This window comes from Salvelinus alpinus, chromosome 10 (genome assembly GCF_045679555.1).
Source record: "Salvelinus alpinus chromosome 10, SLU_Salpinus.1, whole genome shotgun sequence".
In the NCBI taxonomy this organism is placed as follows: Eukaryota; Metazoa; Chordata; class Actinopteri; order Salmoniformes; family Salmonidae; genus Salvelinus; species Salvelinus alpinus.
This window is the reverse complement of record NC_092095.1, coordinates 35,881,935-35,909,744: the sequence shown is the minus strand read 5'-3', so window position 1 is coordinate 35,909,744 and position 27,810 is coordinate 35,881,935. Positions and strand designations below refer to the sequence as shown.

General features: G+C 43.5%; 1 protein-coding gene across 5 annotated transcripts in view; it reads right to left on the bottom strand.

Annotated features, from left to right (window-relative positions):
* Window positions 1–2,986: 2,986 nt before the first annotated feature.
* Window positions 2,987–27,810, bottom strand: part of LOC139532005 (RNA-binding protein 33-like) — a 55,043-nt gene continuing 30,219 nt past the window's right edge. The window contains exons 9-19 of one of the 5 annotated variants that reach the window (XM_071329096.1): window positions 25,320–25,614; window positions 21,936–21,997; window positions 18,208–18,334; window positions 17,247–17,614; window positions 16,215–16,454; window positions 15,713–16,009; window positions 13,457–14,125; window positions 11,171–11,338; window positions 8,965–9,171; window positions 8,497–8,585; window positions 2,987–8,319 (exon numbers count right to left, since the gene is read on the bottom strand). In XM_071329096.1, the coding sequence (XP_071185197.1) occupies window positions 8,271–8,319; window positions 8,497–8,585; window positions 8,965–9,171; window positions 11,171–11,338; window positions 13,457–14,125; window positions 15,713–16,009; window positions 16,215–16,454; window positions 17,247–17,614; window positions 18,208–18,334; window positions 21,936–21,997; window positions 25,320–25,614 (2,571 nt within the window). In that variant the 3' untranslated portion in view covers window positions 2,987–8,270. Of the gene's footprint in view, window positions 8,320–8,496; window positions 8,586–8,964; window positions 9,172–11,170; window positions 11,339–13,456; window positions 14,126–15,712; window positions 16,010–16,214; window positions 16,521–17,234; window positions 17,615–18,207; window positions 18,335–21,935; window positions 21,998–25,319; window positions 25,615–27,810 lie in introns of all 5 variants that reach the window. The other 4 variants (XM_071329093.1, XM_071329092.1, XM_071329095.1 and 1 more) reach the window with 4 other exon arrangements.

Sequence of the window (27,810 nt, the reverse complement as noted above, 5' to 3'; positions counted from 1 at the left end):
AAGTCACTAAAATCTTTGACATGTTTGTATGTTGTTTATTTTTTTGTTTAGTGTATTTAAAAGATACACCCAGCGCTGGTGCCCTCCCCTACAGCCATTGTGGCCTTTAGCAATTCATTTAACCCTCAAAACTGTTACAAGGGTAATGCCCTTAAGGCTGACCTTGTGCTTCTCCCAACATGCTGCGTGAATAGTTTCTCAGAAGGTTGGGTACTGTGACACTAAGAACACACATTTCAGTTGTAAAATGGATGAATCGAGTTTAATTTGAGGGGACTCATTTTGAATACTCCTTATAAATGATGTTGAATTCACGTGTTATGAATGATACTGCAACATTCAACGGTTTTATGTATACCCCCTTCATATAGTGTGTTGTCGAAAGGTAAACAAGGAATGATGACTTTCAGAGGCCGACTGATCACAAATACTAAGACTTAGGCTTCACTCTCTTGAATAGATTGCGGTAGGATTATTAACCTATTATATGAACGAACTGTGATAAAAAGGTCTACAGAGCCAAGGTATGGTTGAAGGTTGGTCAATGTTTAATGCTGAACTACTGAGTAGCTCTCTACATCTTATACTGAGCAGAGTGTAAGAGCAAACGAAGACTAGAAGTACAGAGTAAATGCCCCACCCCCCCCCAAGTCTCAAAAAGAGGTAGGGCCACTGCAAGGTTTCTGAAGTCTGAACACTGTTGCAACACGACTAGGAATTCCACTTCCTTCTCTAGAGTCACCTACATTGTGTATTGTTGTTGATATTGTGAGGTGGAAACTTGGGAGAGACAAAGCGGCACGTCTCCTCCAGAGCGTTGACCTTGGGTCTCTGGCAGATACAAAAGCGGCTGAGAGAAAGCATTCCGCAGAGCAGGTAAATAAAGCTCTCGCTAATCCCTGTGGGGGCCTCATGTTTGACTTCTGCAGTTTGAACAACCATTTCAACAAATCGGGGACATTTGCAAACATGAGTAGTCATCTGGCATTTTGGAAAACACAAATTGGTTTCTTAGCGGGTCACGTTGAAAATGGAAGTTTGCATCATTTATTTGGTGTAAACTTTTGATGTATTGCATCTGCTACCAACAACTAGTAGGTGTGTCTGCAACACTGTAAATGGTTGGTAGTAAGATGGAAAAAGCAACACAGGCTCTTCCTCAAAGAGCACATGTGCATGAGTACATAACTCCAAATGTTCAAAGCAATTTACAGTTGAAGTCAGAAGTTTACATACACTTAGGTTGGAGTCATAAAAACTCATTTAACTACTGCACAAATTTCTTGTTAACAAACTATAGTTTTGGCAAGTCAGTTAGGACATCTACTTTGTGCATGACATGTAATTTTTCCAACAACTGTTTACAGATTATTTCACTTATAATTCACTGTATCACAATTCCAGTGGGTCAGAAGTTTACATACACTAAGTTGACTGTGCCTTTAAACAGCTTAGAGAATTCCAGAAAATGATGTTATTGATATAGAAGCTTCTGATAGGCTAATTGACATAATTTGAGTCATTGGGAGTACCACCTGTGAATGTATGTCAAGGCCGACCTTCAAACTCAGTCCCTTTGCTTGACATCATGGGATAATCAAAAGAAATCAACCAAGACCTCAGGGAAAAAAATGGTGGACCTCCACAAGTCTGGTTCATCCTTGGGAGCAATTTCCAAACACCTGAAGTTACCACGTTCATCTGTACAAACAATAGTACGCAAGTAAAAACACCACGGGACCACGCAGCCGTCATACCGCTCAGGAAGGAGACGCGTTCTGTCTCTTAGAGATAAACGTACTTTGGTGCAAAAAGTGCAAATCAATCCCAGAACAACAGCAAAAGACCTTGTGAAGATGCTGGAGGAAACAGGTACAAAGGTATCTGTAAAACGAGTCCTATAACGACATAACCTGAAAGGCCGCTCAGCAAGGAAGAAGCCACTGCTCCAAAACCTCCATAAAAAAGCCAGACTATGATTTCCAACTGCACATGGCGACAAAGATCGTACTTTTTTGAGAAATGTCCTCTGGTCTGATGAAACAAAAATAGAACTGTTTGGCCATAATGACCATCGTTATATTTGGAGGAAAAATGGGGATGCGTGCAAGCCGAAAAACACCATCTCAACCGTGAAGCACGAGGGTGGCAGCATCATGTTGTGGGGTGCTTTGCTGCTTGAGGGACTGGTGCACTTCACAAAATAGATGGCATCATGAGGCAGGAAATGATGTGGATATATTGAAGCAACATCTCAAGACATCAGTCAGGAAGTTAAAGCTTGGTCGCAAATGGGTCTTCCATATGGACAATGACCCCAAGCATACTTCCAAAGTTGTGGCAAAATGGCTTTAGGACAACAAAGTCAAGATATTGGAGTGGCCATCACAAAGCCCTGACCTCAATCCCATAGAAAATGTGTGGGCAGGACTGAAAAAGCGTGTGCGAGCAAGGAGGCCTACAATCCTGACTCAGTTACACCAGCTCTGTCAGGAGGAACGGGGCAAAATTCACCCAACTTATTGTGGGAAGCTTGTGGAAGGCTACATTTGACCCAAGTTAAACAATTTAAAGGCAATTCTACAAAATACTAATTGAGTGTATGTAAACTTCTGACCCCACTGGGAATGTGATGAAAGAAATAAAAGCTGAAATAAATAACTCTACTATTATTCTGACATTCTTAAAATAAAGTGGTGATCCTAACTGACCTAAGAGAGGGAATTTTTACTAGGAAAAACGGCGTTTAAATGTATTTGGCTAAGGTGTATGTAAACTTCCGACTTTAACTGTACATAGGCATACTTTTATTATCGTAAGAATGACTTGAGCATAATTCGTTTCTACCTATAGTTAGCGCATCATACTAGGCATCAATCGCACTGCGATATTTCACCTGGTTAAATAAAGGTGAAATATATATATATATTTTTTAAATCAATCGCACTTCTTTTAATTTCAAAGTTAATTCAAGAAAACCAAAAGACAAAATATATCGGTGTTTATTTAGGTATGGAATCACTTAATTATTCAACAATGCACATTGTATCTTGTATATTTTGTAAAAATAATAGCATATTTCAACATGTTGCATCTCAGTTTACAAAGGCATCTCAAGCAAACATTTCACAGACAAACACTGACATTCTTGAACAACGTTGGTTTGTACAATCTTGATTGATCAACATTTCTTTCAACACAAATGTGAAACATACATTTTGGTATATTTTCAACAATTCAAGTCAGTTTTTTCAGTGCTTGACAATATCACACCGTACACGGTATAAGAAATCAGTGGTGTCTTTTTTATGATCCAACCAAACATTTGAATGCCGAGCATTGCTGGCATGACTTGGGTGGAGTGGAAGCGTGTGGCTTTAAGCGTGTCTGATCTGTGAACCCGGGTGTCGTCACAGAGATGTTAACCTCCATCCATTGGGCTAACAAACAAAGGTAATCCAGGCAGGGCCCCTGCTTGATACAGAGGGTTAAGAGCAGCAACAACCACAATAACAACACACCTCAACTGAGTCAATGCCAACCTTGGAGGTTGGGAGGATAGGGTTACAGGAAAAGGGGTTGATGGAAGAAGCGCAAGTCTGGCCAATGGGGTTTGAGGCCCAAAACCATGCTGCAAAATCAACTGAATTATCAAGAGGAAAAAGTAGTCCATCGTGTTCTCACAGGACCTGCAAACAACCAAACCGTGTTAGCATTGAGGCAAGGCGCCAGTCCACGGGATCACACCTAAAAAATAAAATAAAAAAGAAGAGAAGAGAAGGAAAGGAGTCAACTATGGATATTCAGCCGTGGTCCTGCAAAAAAACAACGCGCTTCTGGAGCCCATCCAATACACCTAAGTGAAGAATAAGAAACGTTAGTAGTTTCAAAGTTCGGAGATCTTTTAAAGGTCAGGCGCGTCTTCAACCCAACGGCCACGATAACATTTTAAGCAGCACGTACAGTAGTTGTATCTTAGAAAACCATTGACATTTAAAATAAAATAATCAATAGCAAACAATTAGATGTGAGCAGACCAGTCAAATCAGTAGATGTAGCATCCCGTTTAAAACCTAAATTAGTGCAGCTTTCCCCAAAAAATCATCAACATTAAAACAGCTAAAGTGGAGTGCTCCAAACCTGATGACACAAAAAGCACAACGTTCATCATAAAGTACATGCAAGTACAACGGCAATAAACACCTTAGAAACAAGGTACAAAAATAGGTCCAATATGAACCTGGTTCTCTTTTACAAGACATAACCTGCATGTCTTTTACTAATGCGACTTAAATGGCATTGCCAGTACTTTTCAAATCCATAGGATTCAAATTTAAATTCAACACAAAAAACATCGAACAACGTGCAAAGAAGCAGCCAGTTCAAACATCTAACATAACAAAATAAAACCTCAGTCAGTGGAGTCAGAGAAAGCACAAAACGGGAACAGTGACAAAACAAAACTAAAAAATTGTACTCAATTATAACATGTAGCCCCTTTATGACTTTACAAGGAGTACAGGAAACCGCTAGGTAACACATGCGTCTTCCTCTGCTCCTTATGCTGACAGCTAATACTATGGCATCTCAAATAATTCATTATCACTGCTGTGTGTTGGGGAGGATGGGGGTAATTAAATGTAAACTATGAATATATACACTATGAATAAAGATACTCAAATACTTGACAAAAAAAGAAGATTCATTGCCAGAAATAATGGCAGATCGTACCCAATTACCATGTCATGGAACTATGTAGCCTACATTCAAACTATGTAGCCTACATTCAAAAGCACAAGTTACCTAATCTTACTCATACACCTAGTTCCCAAGTTGAATTGGGCAACAGGAAATTGTTAAAGGATTTGGTAAAACAACACAGGGAGGGGAGTCAGTATACTGGAAGAGACAATAACCAGGGAGGATAAAAACTAACCAATACCTTAAGAAAAATATTAATTTACAATGAAGGACAGCTGGCATCCGAATTGAGCTACCTCACCGTAAAGACAAATAGACATGAGACACACAAAGTTGCGGGCTAGAATAGTTCAATCGGCTTCACATAACCATATTTTCATGGTATATATAGGCCATATTTTATTTCCCTTTAAAACGTCTTCAAATATCTACAAACAGAAACAGGGTCCAGGCTCTCAAGTTTTTGTTCTACATACAAATGAAACACATGTAGAATAATGAAAGTCTGGACACACACACACACATATCTATATCTACATATAGATATATATATATAAAAATAAAAAGGTTAACTTGATACAACAAAGCACATAATGAGAACTCAAAAAGTTTGGAAAAGTGATAAACATTCAGTGACAGTTATAATTGTTTGATGTTATGTACATGACTACTAATACACTGACAATGGTTGCCCCCATACCTTCCAAAATGGAACAGGTACTGGCGCTAAATTATACTAAATCATGGAATTATACCGCAACTGTTTTATTCTCATCTCTTATTATAGGAGGTTGGTCACTTTTGGAAGCAAAATAAAATAAAAACCTAACCAAGCCTTGATCCAGCAATACTGAAAGGTACTATGTTGTCCACTGATACAAATATGCATTTGTTGCACCAGATACCAGGTTTTAGTAAAACTGAAATCCATCATTAATAAATAAAATGCACCATGATAAAAAAAAAAAAGATGTATGTATGCATGCATGCGTGTGCATGTGTGTGTGTGTGTATACGTTCATTATCTAGATAATCACTCAGTATAGAATGAGTTTGTAAATTAGTTTTTTAAGTAAAAAAATCAAGTATGAGATTTCCTTTTGCAGCTTGGTGTTCTAATCAAAATTCTAAACAACAAAAACAGATTGGCAAAACATAGATGTGGCCTAATGCAAAAACCACAAACCAGTATCCTTGTTTTACTATTGAGTCAAAGTAAAATGTATTATTAAATTAAAGTTTAGCTCAGGTTAGAGTTCTATATGATCAGAAACAAAACTAAACTTCCAACGGTTTCTAAATGACCCATATCAAAAATCTTCTGAACGTACCGGCCGACAATAATCATATCAGCAATCCAATACTGAATCTAAATTTATGGCAACTAAAACACATCTGCTGCAATGTAGAAATTGTACCCTGCAAAAATTGGACGCCTCAAAGTTTTTTCTCCAATCAATCTTTAAAGGATTTTGTTGACAGACTATAAAACTACCAACCATACTCAGCATTTGAATCATTATACCAATGTAGCATGACAATCATAAACCCAGTGTTTCCCCTGTATTCATTTCACAGCGGCGCACTGGTGCTGCTAAATTGTTGCTGCCACACCAAATATATATTTAAAAAAGTGGAATGGAAAAATGTTTTGTGTAAACTTAAATGACAAAAACCAGACAAAGTACTTAGAAATTATAATTTAAATATATTTTTTAATAATATAATCTTTGAGAACTAGAAATCCACAAAATTAAGGCTAGACAGTATATATTTAAAATGTTTGATTCGCCCTATGAATTTATGAGTATTTTTGGCCTGGCTGGATTACCCATCGGGCACATACCCATGGCCCCCGATTGGTGTACCCATTGCTTTTGTTATAATGTGTGAGCATAACACAGCCATGGCAAAAAGCAATACATAGAATTGCAGGAAATTTAGCTGAGAAACAGTAAATTTGTCTCCCCACCGACAATTCTGGATCGAATTAAGCTGCGCCAACGGGCTGACAACGCCAATGATCACGCCCCCCCCCCCAACACGAACACCAGATAAACCCCTTTATGATCCTTGCCTGACCCCCCCACCCCCCTTCTGCGACAGTTGCCACCACTGCTAAAACAAATTCTAAGGGAAACACTGATAAACCTTTAAAATGGAACTGTAATGACAATTTACTATGGAGCGAACACACCCACTAAACCTGACATGTACCAATCAAATCAGAATATGCCAACAATATACAAAACTAAAGTTGAGCGCATCCCAAAAATGTCAATAAAGTCTAAAACGGATTCCGAGATCACACAAGCGTAGACGCCCTATTCATGTTTACCCAGTTAAAAGACAAAACTAACGGCTCCCTATTAAAGTACACCTTTTTCCAATGATCAAGTAACGCTAACGGTCAAAATGGACACACTAGCATCATAAGGACAATTAAACCAGTCTTTCCGCGTAACATCAATGAACTTTAATGTAGAGAAAACCTAACAAACACACACTATTTATCCATGTCATCCAGCCTAGTATTCCTCCAGAAGTGAAAGGTGACGACATGGTGGCCAGTCAAAACGGCTTTCTTGAACAGAACTGTGAAATTGTGTTAGGAATAGGCTAAGAACGTCCTATATTTTGCATGGCTAATCAATCTAAATTCTATTTGAATATAAATCCTTGGAATCGTTACCTGATGCAAGTGCAAGTTTGAATCACCATAATCATACCCTCAAACCAGAATCTTTTTATTTAAATGGCTTAAATTCTCCACTAGGCTGTGCCATTTACTCAGAAATGAAACACTACTTGAGGAAGGGCTCTACCCAAAAAGTCAACCCATCGCATCCAAACCACAATAATTATGAAATGCTGCCATCTGTAGAAGGAAAATGGCACTGCCAGAAAGGAAACTATGTAGTGGCAAGCTTCGCACCAATTCTACACCTGTTTCTTTCAGTCAAGACCTACATCAGCAGCTTGCCTCGAATCAAAAACACCTGTTCAGAAAATGTGTAAAATCTCCAGGTACAAGTTAAATCTCCTAAACTCTTTTCCCTAATCGTTGATATAGATGGTGTTCACAACTGAGCTGAGGATGGGAGCAACCATTATCCAGTGTCAACCACTACTTCTTGTTGTCGTTAGTGCCCGATGCACAAACCTTTTACTCAAACCTTTTTTCATCTCAGATTTCTTCTGTCAAAGTTTGAAAAATCACAGACTATCCAGCATCTTCCCTCTAGTCACGTCTGTCCAAGTGTCCAGACCAGCGACCGTAAACATATTTGTCATATGAAACCGGCATTGAACCTCCCCCTTAACGTTAATTCAAACATGAGCAAAACATGCTGCTTTGTGTTGACGTTTTCCTCAGTAGATAGTCAGCAGGCAAGGCGGTCGGGGGTGCTTGTTGTGAGGAGGATGAGGGTGCTGTGTAGGTTCTTTGTGTTCCATAGGGCTGTGGTTACATAGAGCTGAAGGAGCTGTACACCGGAGCCTCCAAGCCACATGAGCGTCAGGCGTGACGTCCTGCACTGGGCACTCGCCGCCACCCTCTACCGCGCGCTTCAGACATCAATCAGTGACACATCAATATGGGACAAATCTATCATATGCCTGTGTGGTTCCAAAAGAAAGATGCATTGATGAGTAGGCGTTCTAATTTGGTGTTAGGTGTAAGCCCTTTTCATAATGATCGATTTTTTTTTGGGGGGGGGGGGACTACATTTTCAGAATAGTGACAGAGGATTGTGGGTTTTAAATAGGGAGAGTGAAACAAAGTGGTGTATTTACCTGTTGAAGCTGACTTGGAAACTCAAGGCATGCTGGGGATTGTGAAATTTGGCAATGGCTTTCCTCTGCTGGGGCAGCATTTTGAACATCTGCAGCAGCATAAGCAGAACAAGGGGAGAGCAGGCGTGTTTAGAACTGAGCAGTTGCTGCTACCCCCATCGCAAGCTTTTCTCATCCACAAGAGGGAGCAGGGGTGGATGGGGGAGGCAGGTGTGGTTATATTACATTCTGTAGCTAGAGGGTGCTAGCAGACCACAATCGGATCCACCAATATGAGCGGGAGCATAGAAGACTTTCTACCGGTGGAGCAGAGAAGCATGGAGGGAGAGTAGGGTAAGCGTCCCAAATGGCACCCTAGAGTGGCACCCTAAAAATAATAATATATATAGCATTTTTTATTTAAAGTAGAGCACTCTAGGATGCCATTTGAGACGCAAACACAGATGGAGACAAGGAAAGAAGGCCTACCTGGATGGGGCCGATTGAGTTGAGCAAGTTTCGGAGCTGCGCGTCAGTGGTGGATGTGGAGAGGCCGTCTATGGACACAGTGCAGGCCTGGCTGTCCTCTGCCCCTCTCTGGCTCTGTCTGGTAGGAATCAGGCGCCCACGGCCCAGCTGACTCGCCCCTCCCGCTCCCGCTGCCCCTCTGGCTCTGCCACACCCCGGGACAACCACCTGCACCAGGCAGGGAGGAAAGAAAGGGGGAGGGGGGAAAGAGAGGAAACTGCTTGAACCTCTTATGCAGGTATGTTGTTTTAATTCCGCATTCAGCCGAGTGGCAACGAGATGCGTGATATCTACAGTGCATTCAGAAAGTATTCAGACCCCTTGACTTTTTCCACAATTACATTAACTTATTCTAAAATTGATTAAATTGTTTTTATTCCTCATCAATCTACACACAATACCACATAACCAGCCAAACAGTTTAGAAATCTTAGCAAATTTATAAAGAATAAAAATGAAATATCACATTTACATAAGTATTCAGACCCTTTACTCAGTACTTTGTTGAAGCACCTTTGGCAGCGATTACAGCCTCAAGCCTTCTTAGGTATGATGCTACAAGCTTGGCACACCTGTATTCTTCTCTGCATATCCTCTCAAGCTCTGTCAGGTAGGACGGGAGTGTCTTTGCACAGCTATTTCCAGGTTTTTCCAGAGATGTTCGATTGGGTTCAAGTCCGGGCCCTGTCAGAGTGACGATCGGGTTCTTGGTCACTTCCCTGAACAAGGCCCTTCTCCCCGATTGCTCAGTTTGTCCGGGCGGCCAGCTCTAGGAAGAGGCTTGGTGGTTTCAAACTTCTTTCATTTAGGAATGATGGAGACTGCTGTGTTCTTGGGGACCTTCAATGCTGCCCAGATCTGTGCCCCGACACAATCTTGTCTTGGAGCTCTAAGGACAAGTCCTTCAACCTCATGGCTTGGTTTTTTCTCTAACATGCACTATCAACTGTGGGACCTTATATAGACAATCATGTCCAATCAATTGAATTTACCACAGGTGGACTCCAATTAAGTTGTAGAAACATCAAGGATGATCAATGGAAACAAGATGCACCTGAGCTCAACTTCAAGTCTCATAGCAAAGGGTCTGAATATTCCTGTTTTTCTTTCTTATAAATTAGCAAAAATTTCTAAAAACATGTTTCCGCTATGTCATTATGGGGTATTGTTTGTAGATTAATGAGGAAAAAACTATTTAAATCAATTTTAGGATAAGGCTGTAACGTAACAACATGTGGAAAAAGTCTGAATACACTGTACATTTACGTCCTTTAGCAGTCTTATCCAGAGAGACTTACATCTACCAGGGTCTACTGTTTATCAGCATTAGTAAAAATTCAAAAACCTGCTGTTTTTTTCTCCTCCATTTTCTCATAAACATCTCCGGGCCGCTGAGCTGGTGCTTTTGCTTGATTGACTTATTATATTTCTACATACAGCGTCAACGTCAAAACATGACTGCTGCCTGCGCGCATCTGTTGCATCTTCTTCATACGAGAGCGAGCGAGCGAGGGAGTGGTGTGTCCGTTCGTCAGCCGCCGCGGCGGAAAGGGGGAGCGACCCCCAGAGTACAAAGAAGGAGAGAGCCAGCCAACCAGGCGTCATGGTGGCTGCCTTTCCCTGTCAGTGTCGCCGAGCCAAGAGCGTCCATCCCGTCCGCCGAGACGGCGGGCTGGTGACAAGCGTGCAGAGAGGCCAGGGGACCCCGTGTAGCAGTCGTGTCACACTGACTCTCAGCTTGTCAACATTACTACACCTGGCATACTGTCCTGTCTTAAGTTATTACCAGACCTGCTCCAAATGGTACAGCTACTAACAAACAGCAGGGGAACGCCAGAGGCATGAAAAACATAGCGAATAGCAATGTATTAAGAGAGGATTTTCTTACATCTATATTTAAAAGATGAAAGTTCTAGGTAGCGTTCCTGTCAAAAATACACCTGCCCTTAATATGACAGTACTGGCTGGTGGACAAAAAAACAATTTTTAGGCCCTGGTAAGTAACGCTATAGCATGTTAGCTCGGCCCTGTTTAGAGTCCACTGGTTCCATCCCAAATGGCACCTCAAATGGCTATGTAGGGAATAAGGTGCCATTTGGGACACATACACTGTTTTTTTGTGTAGTGCTCGTAATGGTGATAGGTATGAGTAGATATAACAACCTACCCTGTTGCCCATGCCCCCTCTGCCCCCCTGTGTGACCAGGCCCTGTATGGGTTGTCCTCCGAGGGGGCTGGCCAGGGTTACCTTCCTCACTGGGCCCTGGCGGAGCTGGGGGGCTGGCTTGGTGGCCTGCTGCTGGATTGGGGCGCTGGCACCACTCACATCTCCTCCCTAGAGATCACACAGTACAGGCAAAGTAAATAGACTGCAGGGTTGTGTCCTAAATGGCACCCTATTCCCATTAGAGTGCACTACTTTTGACCAAAGTCCCATGGGGGGGCTCTGGTCAAAAGTAGTGCACTTTGTATGGAATAGGGTGCCAACATAGTGCACTATCGCAGGCCATAGAGTGCCATTTGGGGCGCATACGCCGACCAACAGACTTTCGACTCATTTCTCAATTTTAACTGTTACACAGTGTGGTCTGGATGGAGTCCCTCGATTGGATCCAAGGGCCTGGCGACGCAGAGAACACAAGACCGGTCACGGATTCCAGACATCAAATCGAACATCAAAACGGTTGAAAAAGGTCCTGTTGAAATGCGCCCTTCAGCAATATCTGAAGCCAGTCTGGCTTTCCTGTTCTCACACCACAATACCCATGAAGACATTAGCTTTGCGGCGGAGCACTGTGGGCCTCATGCTGAGAAATGGATCCAACATGGTTACGCTCTCGTTATTAAATAGTTACAGATAGCTAGGGCCGTACAGCCTACACACATGCACACCCACACGCGGAAAGAGATGAAGGCTGTCTCTTCTCTCCTCCTCCTCCTCTTAATGTGACAGATCAATACAAGGGAAAGAGAGAAAGACAGCAGTGCTATCTGACTTTGACCGGTCTCCTGCCGTCATCCCACAGTAAATGGATTAATCCTCCTATAGAAATCTACAGCTGCTGATTGCACCCATCAGATGCTAAGCTGCATTACACCCGAGTGACACCGGCTTCACATGTTCCCCGTCCCTTTACCCCACCCCGTCTCCTCCCCACCCCCCTGGCTTTTGTAGCGCATGTTGCATTGTAGGGCCCTATTCTGCCTGATTAAACCCCCCCCCCCCCCCCTTATCTGCACTGCCTAAGCTATACAAATCCAATTCCCAGCAAAAGTGGCGACTCTTTCTTACACAGGTATTATGGCGCAGAGCCGCCCTGCTAAGGGAAGATTAATTGACGCGAGTCGTGGGTTGACGTTTCTATGGCTCACACACCTGAGAGGCGGCTGCTGGAGAGAGGGAGGGAGGGAGCGAGATAACATTGTCAGGCTGCCGATGACAGCGGAACAATGTGTGGCGGAGGAGAGAGCATCTGGAGAATCTGCTTTTTCAGCACAGCTATGGGCTTCCTCTCTCCCTCAGAGATGCGGCACTTCAGATAGCTAGGAACAGGTTTCTATTAACGTGGCTGACACTCCGTTATCTTCATTTAGGGCAGCAGAGAGACAGAGCCTGCGATGCAGCCTTTACAGCCTTATCCTCTGGGATGTGAGCAAAGCAGCTTACTCCAAAATACATCACATCTCACAACTGCCTCATCAACGACAGATACGAATGTTTATACACAAAGCCTTTTCCAATTTACAACCGTGATTAATTCATAATTAAGGCGTCAGTAGTGATTTGAACCAACAAGAATAAAATGATCCAACGCTGACAAAGGAGGGATTTCTGAATCTGGACCGAGTTGGCTCATAACCGTCTTGCCTGTTTTACACTTAAAGTTCCCCCGTCTAGATCTTTTAAAAACAATATGGGTATGCCTTCAAAAAGGACAAACACCAACCTTTAAGAGCAGTGGTGTCTCAAACACCAATTACATTTAATAAATGTCAGAGAAATGCCAGACAGTTCACATTAATGACTGGTTTCTATTAGTATTTTAAAGCTAAGATGAGTGTGGAAGCGCCTCATCTTCAATACCACCACAAAAACAAAGGAAATGGGACACTTTATGGATACATCTTGTCAAAATGAGAGCCATATGGCATTCCAAATAGGTTACAAAACATGTGGTCCTAGTGAGTGGGTGACCTTTAAAAGTATCTGGAAATTCTTACGTTGAATTCACTTTCAAGGAAACAATAGAGGGCACCGAACGAACTGCAGGACAAAGGCAAAACGAAACAAAGATGCTGTTTATTTAGGATTGCAAAATTCTGGTACATTTTCCCCAAATTCCCAGGTTTTCCAGGATTTCCTGTTTATTCCCTCCGGATTCCGTAATTCTCCTGGAATTTTGCAACCCTATGTCTGTCAGTCCAAAAGCAAATCACCAAACCAGGAACTCACCCCTCCTAGAAGCTTGACCACTCTAACTTTCTGTGGGACTTGTGGGCCCGCTCCGTCTCCACTGTTGGCTCGCTGCATCACAGTTCTCTTCACCCCTGATTTAGGCCCCAGAGACTGGGCCTGGCCTGAACCCAGAGCCGCCATCGGGACTCCCTGAATGGGCATGTTCCCCATGAGAGGGGCCCCACCTGGTCTGATAGGGTTCAGCTGGGTAACGTTCCTCCTCTGCTGCCCGTGTTGCTGTTGCCACTGTGCCTGCTGGTGAGGGTTGGGACCAGGGCCCCCGGGGCAGGTGTTACGTCCCTGCTGGCCGCCCTGCCAGCCTGGAGCCGGGGCTTGCTCACCCTTGGTCAGGCGGGTCTTGACGTTCTGGCGGAGTGCGGGGGGCGTCTGTGGGGTGCCGTTGGGAGGGAAGGCAGAAGTGCCTTGCTGGGGCTGTTGAGGTTTAGGAGGAAACTGACGTTGCAGTTGTTGTTGGTGGTGTTGCGGCTGTTGTTGTTGTTGTGGTGGGTCACCCTGGCCGTTGATGCGTTCCAGTAGCTCCTTCTTGCGGACGCTGGCCTGCATCTGCCTCCTCATCTCCTTCCTCTTCAGGATCTCTTCCCGGAGACGCTTCTGCTCCTCGATCTTCAGACGGTACTGCCGCGTCTCCTCGTCCTCATCCGGATCCTACAACAAATCGAACAATATGAGAAACATCACAAAGACACAAACTCACAATGTGCTAGTAACACAGGCTTGCTTCCCCAATGGAACCCTATTCTCTATATAGTGCACTACTTTTGACCAGAGCCCAATGGGCCCTCAGACTACTGATGGGGAAAGAAATCTATAGTTTCATATCGGGATATTATTTTTGCCGATATAGCGTATCTTTCCGACAATATTGCATTATAATTTTTGCGCTAGCTTGCTGTACCTGCACCAAAACTCCAGTGTTTATCCTTCATAGCTTGCTCTTTTTAAATAGGGAGCCCATTTTGTTTTCAGCACTTTAATTTCCACGATTGATCAAAACTGGTTCTCTCATGGCTCTCTCTTGTCCCTCTGCAGCACCCTTTTACACTCAGAACAGCCTCAATTCATTGGGGCATGGACTCTACAAGGTGTCAAAAGCATTCTATAAGGATGCTGGCCCATGTTGACTCCAATGCTTCCCACAGTTGTGTCAAGTTGGCTGGATGTCCTTTGGGTGGTGGTCTATTCATGACACACACAGGAAACTGTTGAGCGTGGAAAAACCCAGCAGCGTTTCAGTTCTTTACACTCAAACCGGTACGCCTGGCACCTACTACCATCCCCCGTTCAAAAGGCACTTAGATCTTTGTCTTGCCCATTCACCCTCTGAATGGCACACAATCCATGCCTCAAGGATTTAAAAAATCCATCTTTAACCGATCTCCTCCCCTTCATCTACACTGACTGAAGTGGATTTAACAGGTGACATCAATAAGGGATTACAACTTTCATCTGGTCATTCTGTCATGGAAAGAGCAGATGTTCCTAAAGTTTTGTACCCTCAGTGAATACATAGAATTGTGATAATAGCAATACACAATCGTATTGTGAGGTCCCTGGCAATTCCCAGCCCTGCCTCACACTATTCCCATTATAGTGCACTACTTCTGACCAGCGCTCGTTAAAAGCAGTGCACTATAGGGAATAGGGTGCCATTTGAGACGCAACCACAGAGTTACAGTGTTTACCATTGGAACCGTCTAAATTGGTGTGACATTCACAGTAGCAATGAAAAGCGATATCCCCCCAGAGAAATATACCACGATGGTATTGATTAATTTTCTAATGGACTCCTCTGTGAATGAGTCTCATCTCATTTCTAACCTTATGATCGGGCCATTAAATAAATAGAACTACCCCACTTAGGATCACGGCGGGCTTCGCTCGGCTTATCTCAGGTTACTGAATATTACAGGCACACCGTCTGTCAAAATAAGAAAGCATTCTCAAATTAGCTCCATGCCTTGAATATGTGATAAAACAGAGAAAACGATTAACGAAATAAAACCTAATGCTCATTTTCTAAATTCTCTCTATATTGCGAATGAGTCGCACATAGAAATCCCAGCCGTTTCAAGTTGTTTTCCCGTTTTAGCCACAACACTGTTTAATTTAGACACTCCTTTTAGGTGTGTCTGAACTGGCATCTTATTCCCTACATAGTACACTACTTTTGACCAGAGCTTTATTACATTATATAGGGAATAGGGTGCCATTTACATGTGGTGCAGAACTGACCTGTACTGCTGTGTTTGGCCGAGTGCTTGTGGAATCCCTGCGAACCACCGTTCTTCCATGTGGCCCAGGTAGCTGTGCTGCAGCCTTGTTGGCAGCAGCAGGCTGGGCTCTTCCTCTGCCACCGCCGGGTACCGGCCGAGGGTTCAGGCCCGGTCGCGCCCCTCCTTGCATTGCCCTGGCAACGGGCCTGACGTTGGAGGCGGGGCGGACGTTGGAGGCGTTTTGGTTGCCAGGTGCCACGGGGAGCTCGCGGAGGTTGCTGTTGCGATGGGGAATGACTTTGGGGGCAGGAGGGCTCTGTGGAAAGGGGAGGGATGATTTGTATTGACATTTGCTTGATATGCGTAGCCTACATAACCAATGTGATTTTCTTTTTGTGCCAGTTTGGGTTTTTGATTGAAAGTAAAGCATGTCAATTCATTCAAAAATCGTTTGGAACCATAAACCCAAACAGTCCTATGACCGATTGTGAGCACAATCATTTCACAATTCTGAAACTCACCATCCTTGGCCTGATGGGGGCGTTACGCTGCTGGAGGTTCTGGGGGCGGGGCCCGCTAGGGTGCATCTGTCTGGGGCTGCCGTGCTGCTGCATCTGCTGCTGGTGGAAGGGGGGCTGGCCCTGCCCGCCGCCGTGGTGCATCATGAGGCCTTGCCGCTGCTCGTTGGGATGGGGGTGAGAGTGGTGCTGGAGGGGCGGCTGAGACAGGTCCTGTCTGTGGTGCTGCTGATGTTGTTGTTGCTGATGGGATAGAGGCAAGTCATGATGCTGGAGCTGCGAGTGGAGAAGACCGTGCTGCATCAAGCCCTAGTTTAATAAAAAAAATAAAAAAAAGACAAAGCGGGCAGAATGAGTGAGTTTAACTTTGACATGGTCTTAAGACGTACGGTTTTGACAAATAATTTGAATAATTTAATTATAATTTGATGGGAAAAAGCCACAGTTCTGAATTGTCATACGCACACGATTCAAGCTTCTTCAAGGAGAAACTGTTACATGCATTTGATTAACCTCCAATCGGTGTCCTCATATAGCCGCAGTAACCGAGGTAGAACTATGAGTCGTACACTAGAGGGCACTCTTGTCTGTGGCTCACCATACATACCGCAAGGGAGGGAGGTCTCAGAAATACGAACAGTTTTTATGACTGCTTCACTAACAGGGAATATTCAACGTGCTTGACTTATTTATGTGATCATTACTCGGGTTTCCAACATTTTAATAATCCAGAGAACTGGGTGAAATACACGATTGGTTTATAAAATAAGAAAAGGCCCATATTTCACATTTGACATGCATCTCAACAGGCACTGAATAATTACAGATCGTGAAGAAGCTTGGAAAAGCCAGAGTTTACAATACAAACTGAACAGATTCCCTTCCATGCAGAATAAACAAACGAATTAACAAATAGATAACATTCCCATTTGTGGACCAACGCTTAAATCATTCCGCACGCCTCTTGCGCAGGCAGAGTGCAGGCCACCACCACACATGTTAATTGGTAGTAGATTCACTTACTCTCATCCGTACCTGCATCCCAAACTGGAGCTGCTGTGAGGGGAACGGCCCGGGAGTCCCCTGCTGCTGTGGGAAACCGGGCTGACGGTGGCCCATGAAGAGCCTGGTGTTGGTGGGTCCACTGTGCCCAGTCAGGCTGGCCATGCCCTGGTGGCTCTGGGGGTGGCCCTGGGGAGGCAGGTTAGGTCTGGGGGGCTCTCTCTGAAACATCCCTAGCTGGCCCCCTGGGCCCTGGCCTAGCTGGTTGAACCCCCCTGGGCTTGGCTGGTTGAAGGCCATGTGGCCCTGGCTGGAGAGCTGGTGGTTATTACTGTTCATGAGCAAGCCGGAGTTCTGGTGATCGAACATGAGCAGCTGCTGCCCTGGGAACCGCCCTGGCTCTATAGAACAGGAGGGGAAATAGGAGGGAGGAAAGAACCACAACTGAGACTTCAAGTTGTTTGCCGCATCTCCACTCACTTTCAATACATCAGACGGCGACTGCCAATACATAGGCTCACATTTATTTTAACAGAACACGACACAAATATTTGATGGTATTCTCATTCCACATAAGCAGTAAATGGAGAAGTGATACGCATGTACATTAGGAGCCCCGACTCATTTCAAATGCATGCATGAGCACATACATAACATTAATTGAGTTAATGGAACTCCGCAATTACCCTTGCAGTGTACCCTGAAGGTGTACTGCTAGGGGTTAATGCCCAGAAGGGTTAGATATGCTAAGAGAGAAGACGTAACCCCTTAAAGGCAGGGAAGGAGGCATGGGTGGGTGAGTTGGGTGTGTGGGGCTAGGTAAGGAGGGCTACGTCCCAAATGGCACCCTGTTCCTTATGTGGTGCACTACTTCTGACCAGAGCTCCCTGGTCAAAATTAGTGCACCATGTAGGGAATAGGGTACCATTTGGGACAATAACAAAAAATTGTGCGCTAAAAAGGGAATAAGTTGCCGTTTGGGACGCAGTCTCACCCCCAATGAAGAAAGGCTCTCTGTCCTGGGGGGTGGGGGGAGGCTGGTTCCTCCAGGGCTCCATGTGATGGGAGGGCCTCTGGCCGAAATTACCCGGCACGTGCTGTTGCTGGAAGTCCCCCGGTCCCTGTGATTGGGGGAGAGGAGCACACAAAAACGCTCATGCATTTAATTCCACATTGGGAACCACTGTAATCAAACTAATTAAACCCCCCCCCCCCCAAAATGGAAATTTCGGGTAATAATATTATACTAGAAAGGGAGTGAGTGCTCAAAATGTAATGGCTAGGATTATTCTCATTAGGCACGATGTTGACTTGCGTGAAATGTATAGTTGTGCACACAAATATTCAGAGAAAATACCATTGAGAATAAACCTCTATAACTCACTAGAGTGGTCATTGGATCATAGCAACATGACAGAATCTGCCATTTTGGTCAAGAAAACGTCCATTTGAGAAACGGTTCAAATATGTAAAATATCGTATGAAAAAATGTGAATTACAGGATCGCTATTGTAAACCTGCACTAAAGCCAACATATAAACTTTGTTGACGTGACCTGCTCGCATTCCGGGAACAAGGATGGCAAAGCATTTTGGGCTTGGGTTAAATCAGTGCTAATTTCTTTGTTCCAGCCACCCATTTTGTATGTACAACAGCTTTCCACTTTCCACACAGCACACAATCCCCCCCACCGTGCGGCGTCTAATCTACCTTCAAGGAAAAGCAGCAGATAACGATCTGCTAATCCCTCCTTGGAATAAGAAGCCCCCCTTACAGCCCGTCTCTCCTTTATCCTCTTAAACATCAGTCTCTGTTGAAAAATTAACCTTCAACTCAACATGTGGCACTTCCACAAATGCGGTGCTTAGACCTCCCTCCCTCTTTGCCGCTTTATAAATGACTTAAGATGCTATCTAAGCTTAATCCATCCTGATTCGCCGGTAGACTGACGGCATTTAGAGAGGGATCGAGGGGTGTTTTTGAATGCTGGACTGGAGAGAGTCGCCAAAGTTGCTTAACAGAAAGTTAATCAACGGGGCTTAACGAAGCAGAGGAGGAGAGGGAGCGGATCACATTGTTAGTTTGGACGTTAAAGCTCTGTTGCAAAGGTCAGTCCGGTATACACAATGGAGGCTTGGGTGTATACATAATACCTCTGGAAATTTGTATGAATTTGATAACGCGGCTCATCCTCTGAGTGTTAATCCTCGATAAACAGGCTGAGAGGTGCTCAATGTGTAACTGATGCTGCAGATATCCCCCTCGGAAAGAGAAGAGGGCTAGCTAAGACAAATGTCATACAATGGACCAGGCCAAATGTCAAACCATTCAATGAGAAATGGAAACAAAGAGGATTAGAAGTGACATTTCTTTTCGTTGTTCCCTCTTTGGACATAGTGTTTTGTACAAATTGCATATTGTTGCCACTGATGAGGGAGGGATTTCACCTTTCTAAGGACAATGGTACTGTTGACCAATGAGTCTGAAAGACATGTTAGATAAGTGCCTCTACCGTCGGACAGAAAATGTTCGCGATGGGACTTCAATGTCATCGTTTAAAGTTCTTTGTAGCTTGGACAATGTGGAACCAAGGCTACTTTCATGTTTTCAATATCTAACCTGATGATATTACAATGTATTCATATTTGAAATAAAATGGCTAAATATAAATGATACTTTCACCACAGTGTTTCCCCTAGGATTTTTTTCAGCAGCGGTGGCAAAGTTAGCGGGGGGGGGGGGGGGGTGTGTGATAGCGGGCATGGCCAATTGCGCGGTGTCCGACCAAAGATTTTAAAGGCTATCCTCTTTGGCTGCTTTAAAGTAAATTTCCTGCAATTCTACACATTTTGCCAGGGGGCAGAAAGAACATGTTACTTTAAAAAAATGAATTTCCTACAATTCTACACATTTGGCCATGGCTTATGGCTTTTTATGTTATCTGAGTGACTAAAACATAACAAAATCAAAGGGGGCACCCCCATGTCATGACATTTTTATTTTAGATTCTCTGACTAGTTTTTATTGCCGATCATTAGTTCTCAAAGATATAGCTCCTTTATCTTTTCTATATACTTTATATCTGGTTTTAGTTTTACCATCGCAAATTTTAATATATATATTTTTATTGGCATGGCTGCAACGATTTAGAAGCAGCGGCCAGCCACTGCTAAATTAATATACGGTACGGCACCACCAAGCACTTGATATAATGGATACTATTTCAACTACATGCAAATTACAAAACATAAAAATATATTCTTGACTAGCAGTTTTTTCATCATTATAGCCCCCTAATGAGCTCTTAATTGGACCCCCTGATTAACAATATTGTTCATAACGATATTACAGAATATTAGAGGCATAATCTCAATCTCTGCCGCCTCCTTGAACAATTACATTTGATAATATATGATAATCATCCGTAACCTGGTGCCCAGTCGTACATGGATATTGCAGGTCTTTTTGTCACATGTATTTCAAATCCCGTCTGTGGCAACAGCAGCCTAAAAGTGATTGACAGCTGGGCAAACCAACACTATGCTTGGCGTCAGCTTAGCCTCTCCCTCAAACTCTGACAAAAGTGTAAAACAGCTCTGCTACACACACTGAAGCACTCTCTCTGCTATCAATGTCCACCGCCATCACAGACTGATGGAAACTGGCACTGGAAAATTGAAAATGGAGAGGAGACGAGGAAGACTGAATAAAATGTAGGCAATTTCCAAATAACAGACTAACGCGAGACCCTGGCTCATTTGTAAACCTTTTGCCAAATGCAATTGGACGCAGCCATTTTCAAATGTTTAAGCTGATTTGCATAAATCCATATAAAACGCTCATCCCGGGAAGGTGTCAGTCAGCACCAGCGCCACCTGATGCCTGGGCATCATTAGCTGGGAGAACTGAGTCTGCATCCCAAATGGCACCCTATACCCTACATAGTGCACTACTTTTGACCAGAGCACCATGGGCTCTGACCAAAAGTAGTGCCCTATGTAGGGAATAGGGTGCCATTTGGGATGCAACTGAGTAACTTGAGGCATATTTGGCTGCCTAGCCAATCCACTTCCCCCACAATGTTTGTAATCACTTTAAAAAAGCATTACTTTCCTGTTATCTCTGTAATGGGTTCTAGTTTACTCTGAGGCTCTTCAATGACTCCATATTCCTTTCTTTGACTACCTGACTATCTTTTTAGCCCAGAGTATGAAACAAAACTGTGTTTTGGGCATGTTTTACCCATTCAAACAGCCATCTAAAGGACTGTTCTGCTTTGGGACAAACTTGTCCTAAAAAGTGGTATTTTCACTGGCGAATAAAAAGTGGTATTTTCACTGGCGGTGGTAGGCTTTATCTCGGGCTGTGTGCCAAATGGTACCCTATTCCCATAGGGCTCTGGTCAGATGGAGTGCACTATGTAGGGAATAAGGTTCAATTTGGGAGGCAGCCCTGATTTCAGGATTTCATTATGATGCCAACCTCAGAGTCTGAGCCATAGCGCATCCATGAAGAGTGCAAACTAAACTAAGCCTGCCACCATAGCCACTGCCTAAAGCCCCTATCAACCATTTCCAGTTGTGCAGACAGACTTGGTATCAGAGTTTACAGATTTGCTCTAACAGTATTTGGATCCGAGTGGGCATCTAATTGCCATAATGACATTTCTCTCACAAAAAGGTCCACACTGTTAACGGAGACGGGGGAGCAGCTGCTACTCACAGGGAACCTCTGAGGACCCACAGCAGGTCTGGGCTGGCTCTGGACAGGAGGCAGCAAGGGCACTGCAGACAGAGAAAGATGTAGAAGATTGGGGGTCGAGAAAGAAATGGGAATAGTAAGAGAGAACGAGTGTGGGGAAAAGGAGAGGCAGTCCATTAGACACCCCTTCGTGAGCTGTTACACAGGCACGTTTGAAGGCTCTCACACGTCGCACCAAATGTGGATCTAGCGTTCGTCTGAAAACTGTTTTTATATTTCACCTCCAAAATGAGCTCCCACTTGCACCCATCTGGACAGAGGCAAAAAGGAATTAAAGAATAAACATAGTAAAAGCATGCGGTTGTAGTTCTCTTAAAGGACCACAGGTTAAGGTAGATGGGTACATTTGGCTCTGAGGCCACTTCATCATACAGTATTAGCTAAGCTTTTTGACTTCAGTAAATATTACATGCATCTTCAATTCATAATCAGTTTGTTGTAACTGGCAATGGGGATTAATTTAACAGCAGAAATTGTAAAGGACAGTACGTTGTATATACAGCACATGCGGAAAGTATTCAGACCCTTTCCCACATTTTGTTACATTACAGCCATATTCTAAAATGGATTAACCTCTCTGGGATAGGGGGCAGTATTTTCACGTCCGGATTAAAAGCGTGCCCAAAGTAAACTGCCTGCTACTCAGGCCCAGAAGCTAGGATATGCATATAATTAGTAGATTTGGATAGAAAACATTGAAGTTTCTAAAACTGTTAGAATAATATCTGTGAGTATAACAGAACAGATTTGGCAGGCGAAACCCCGAGCACAATCCATCCAGGGGGGAAAAATTTAGGTCACTGTTTTCCAATGGTTTTCTATGGGAGACCTGATTTATTAGAGCCAAGGTTGCAGTTCCTATGGCTTCCACTAGATGTCAACAGTCTTTAGAAATTGTTCGATGATTTTCTTTTGAGAAATGAAGAAGTAGGGCTGTTCTTTGTAGGTGTCACTCTGAAGGGCTTTAGTCTTTTGTTGCGCGTGAACTGGAGCGCGCTTCACGTTTTTATCCGGTATTAGAAACAGTTTATTCCGTCTTAAATGTTATCGTTTATTTACATTTTAGGATACCTGAGGTTGGATTAGGAACGTTGTTTGAAATGTTTGGACCAAGTTTACAGGTAACTTAGATACTTTGTAGTCATGTTGGAACCGGTCTATTTCTGAATCAAACACGCCAAATAAATGGACATTTTGGGGATATAAAGGAATGTATCAAACAAAACGACCAATCATTGTGTCAGACATCTGAGATTGCAAAAAGAAGATCTTCAAAAGGTAAGGCATTTATTATATGGCTATTTCTGACTTTTGTGTCGCATCTACCTGGTTGAAAAATGATTTTCATGTGTTTGTATGCGGGGCGCTGTCCTCAGATAATCGCATGGTTTGCTTTCGCCGTAAAGCCTTTTTGAAATCTAAGACAGCGGCTGGATTAACAAGAAGTTAAGCTTTATTTTGATGTATTACACTTATATTTTCGTGAAGGCTGAATATTGATATTTCTGTAGTTTGAATTTGGCACGCAATTTCACTGGATGTTGTCAAATCAATCCCGCTAACGGAATTCGAGCAGGATTCGCGCTCAAGGGATCCATAAGAGGTTAAATTATTTTTTCCCCCCTCATCAATCTACACACTATAACGACAAAGTGAAAACAGGTTTTCAGAATTTTTTGCAAATGTATTAAACCTAAAAAACATAAATAACTCATTTACATAAGTATTCAGACCCTTTGCTATGAGACTCAAAATTGAGAATCTTGTTTCCATTGATCAGCCTTGAGATGTTTCTACAACGAAGTCCACTTGTGGTAAATTGAATTGATTGGACATGATTTGGAAAGGCACACGCCTGTCTATATAAGGTCCCACAGTTGACAGTGCATGTCAGAGCAAAAACCAAGCCATGAGCCCCCAAGACAGGATTGGGGAAGGGTACCAAAAAATGTCTTCAGCATTGAAGGTCCCCAAGAACACAATGGCCATCACCATTCATAAATGAAAGTGGTTTGGAACCACCAAGACACTTCCTAGAGCTGGCTGCCCAGAGAAACTGAGCAACTGGGGGAGAAGGGACTTGATCCGGGAGGTGACCAAGAACCTGATGGTCACTGAAAGAGCTCCAGAGTTCCTCTGTGGAGATGGGAGAACCATCCAGAAGAACCACCATCTCTGCAGCACTCCACCAATCAGGCCTTTATGGTAGAGTGGCCAGACGGAAGCCGGGCCTCAGTAAAAGGCACATGATAGCCTGCCATAAAAGGTGCCTAAAGGACTCGCAGACAATGAGAAACAAGATTATCTGGTCTGATGAAACCAAGATTGAACTCTTTGGCCTGAATGACAAGCTTCACGTCTGGAGGAAACCTGGCACCATCCCTACGGTGAAGCATGGTGGTGGCAGCATCATGCTGTAGGGATGTTTTTCAGCGGCAGGTGACTGGGAGACTCGTCGGGATCGAGGGAAACATGAACGGAGTAAAGTAGAAAGAGATCCTTGATGAAAAGCGCTCTGGAGTAGGTTAGGACCTTAGACTGGGATGACGGTTCACCTTCCAACAGGATAACGACCCTAAGCACACAGCCAAGACAAAGCAGGAGCGGCTTTGGGACAAATCTCTGAATGTACACATCTTGACAGAGGCAAAAAGGAACTAAAGAACGAGGCCTTAATCACTGCCAAAGGTGCTTCAACAAAGTACTGAGTAAAGTGTCTGAATACTTATGTAAATGTGATTTATTTGTCATTATGGGGTATTGTGTGCAGATTGAGGAGGGGGAAAAAACGATGTAATCCATTTTAGAATAAGGCTGTAACGTAACAAAATATAGAAAAAGTCAAGGGGTCTAAATACACTATATGGGTTCAGGGACATTTGCCAACCTCTTTAAAACACTCCCGTTATCCTGTCCCCCTCCACATACACAGTCACACACACACACACACTTCAATGGCAGTCTGGAAAGACATGGCAGATAAACAGATTGAGGAATGGAGATGCTGGCAAAAAACAACAAACTTATTACTGGCTTTGAGAAGTATCCTCATGTCATTCAACCCAAACATGACACTTTTCAAAGCAGTGCACTGATAACTGCCAACGAAATTGCATATTATGCCTTCACCTAAGTTGCAAATACTCACAACATTCAACAGAAGAGGCACCATCATTACAATAAGTCAGAAGCCAATGAAAGAGGACCAGGTGTGCGTATCAAATAGCACCCTAATTCCCTACATAATGCACTACTTTGACCAGGGCCAACAGTAGTGCATTATCTAGGGAATGGGGTGCTATTTGGCCCTGCAAACATGCGGAGCAGCCCAAAGTGCAAACCTACCTTGTGCAGGGGAGGATGCAGGGCCCCTGAAATGGGGGTTGATGTGGATGTTCTTGGGCTGCTGCTGCTGTTGGTGGTTGTGTGAGGGAGGGGGACTCATCATGCGGTGTGGTGGGTCCATCTGGGGCCTGACTGGTGCCCGGCGTTGGGCCATGTGCAGGGGGAGAAGGGGCTGCAGGGCCAGCGTGCTGCCGCTGTGCTCCTGGAAGGAGGGCCCTCGAGGGCCACCCTGACGATGGTGCTGCTGATGAGGATGATGACGTTGGTGAGGGGGAGTCATTCTCGAGGGAGACTGCTAATTGGAGGTAACGAGAGTGATGGAGAGAGGGAAGACCGACAAGTCAGAGATGTCGAGTAACATAGGTTATATATAGCACAGTAAATGAGAATGTATCAAGAAAGGTCCATCACCCACAGGACATCCAGCCAACTTGACACAACTGTGGGACGCATTGAGTCAACATGTGCCAGCATCCCTGTGGAACGCTTGACACCTTGTAGAGGCCATGTCCCAACAAATTAAAAATGTTCTTATGGCAAAAGTGGGTGCAACTCAATATTAGGAAGGTGTTCCTAATGTTTTGTACACTCCCTGTACAAACAATGCAACAAAAATAATCATCCAAACGGTACAAATAAAACAAGGTGTTAGTGTGTCCCCCTCGTTCCACAAGTTATTTTGTAATCAGTTTTTTTTTAAAGGTAATTTTGCTGTTTGCTTGAGTAACTGACCATCCAATGTTCTACAAAGAAGTTTAACTTCCTCAATGGTCACTCCCTTTATGTACAACTCCAATTGAGGTTAAGGTCTTAGAGAATGTTTTGAACCAAATACAATGCTTTTAAATTTAGATGTATTTATTATTAAAATCACCCATTGTGATACATAGTCCTACACTGAACAAAAATAAACGCAATATGCAACAGTTTCAAATATTTAACTGAGTTACATATAAATTCAATTTACAGTTATATTGAAATAAATTCATTAGGCCCTAATCTATGGATTTAATCCTAATCCACTCTTCAATGCCGATGCAAAGTTGCTGGATATTGGCGGGAATTAGAGAATTCTGTCCTTGCAACATGGGGCTATACATTATCAAACTGAAACATGAGGTGATGGCATCGGATGAATGGCATGATAATGGGCATCAGGATCTCGTCACGGTATCTTTGCATTCAAATTGCCATTGATAAAATGCAAATGTGTTTGTTTTCCGTAGCTTATGCCTGCCCATACCATTACCCCATGGTGGCGGTGAGGTTCTGTTCACAACATTGACATCAGCAAACCGCTCACCCACAAGACACCATACACGCTGTCTGCCGTCTGCCCTGTACAGTTGAAACCGGGATTGATCAGCGGCCATCGAAGGTGAGCATTTGCCCACTGAAGTCCGTTACGACGCCGAACTGCTGTCAGGTCAAGACCATGGTACGGTTTGTGCAGAAATTATTTGGTTATGCAAACCCACAGTTTCATCAGCTTCCCGGGTGGCTGGTCTCAGACGATCCCGCAGGTGAAGAAGCCGGATGTGGAAGTCCTGGGATGGTGTGGTTAAACGTGGTCTGCGGTTATGAGGCTGGTTGGACTTACTGCCAAATTCTCTAAAAACGCAGTTGGAGGGGGTTTATGGTAGAGAAATTAACATAAAATTCTCTGGAAACAGGTGTGGTGGACAATCCTGCAGTCAGCATGCCAATTGTAAGCTACCTCAAAAACTTGAGACATCTGTGGCATTGTGTTGTGACAAAACTACACATTTTAGAATGGCCTTTTATTGTCCCCAGCACATGGTGCACTTGTGTAATGATAATGCTGTTTAATCAGCTTTTTGATATGCCACACTTGTCAGGTGGATTATCTTGGCAAAGGAGAAATGCTCACCAACAGGGATGTTAACAAATTTCTGCACAAAATTGAGAAATAAGCTTGTTGTGTGTATGGAACATTTATTTTATTTAATCTCATGAAACCAACATTACATGTGGCATTTATACTTTTTCAGTATAGCTTTGTGTTAAACGATTTGTAAAAATAGAGAAGATTAACGGCTCAAGGCAAGTGCCGAGAGGGACAACGCACTGTACATATCTGATATTAGAGAAGCTTCCATTGAAGAACAAAATCCAGGTTCTATTGGATAAATAACTCTCCAACCATGATGGCAGGCAATGTATAGCCATAGCAAGTGAGTTTAGTTGTCAATAACAATTTATGATCAATAACATCAAAAGGCGGCACTGAAAGCTAACAATACAGCTCCAACTATCATGTTATTACCCATTTATTTGAACCAATCAGTCATCTGAGTCAGTGCAGTACTGTTGAGTGCCCTATATGCATGCTGAAAGTCAGTAGTTAACTTATTTGGGCAAACACAATTCTCTCCATCAGTTTACTAAGAACAGGTAGCAAACTGATTGTGCAGCTGTTACAACCAGCAATGGGTGCTTTACTATTTTTAGGTAGTGGAATTACTTTAAC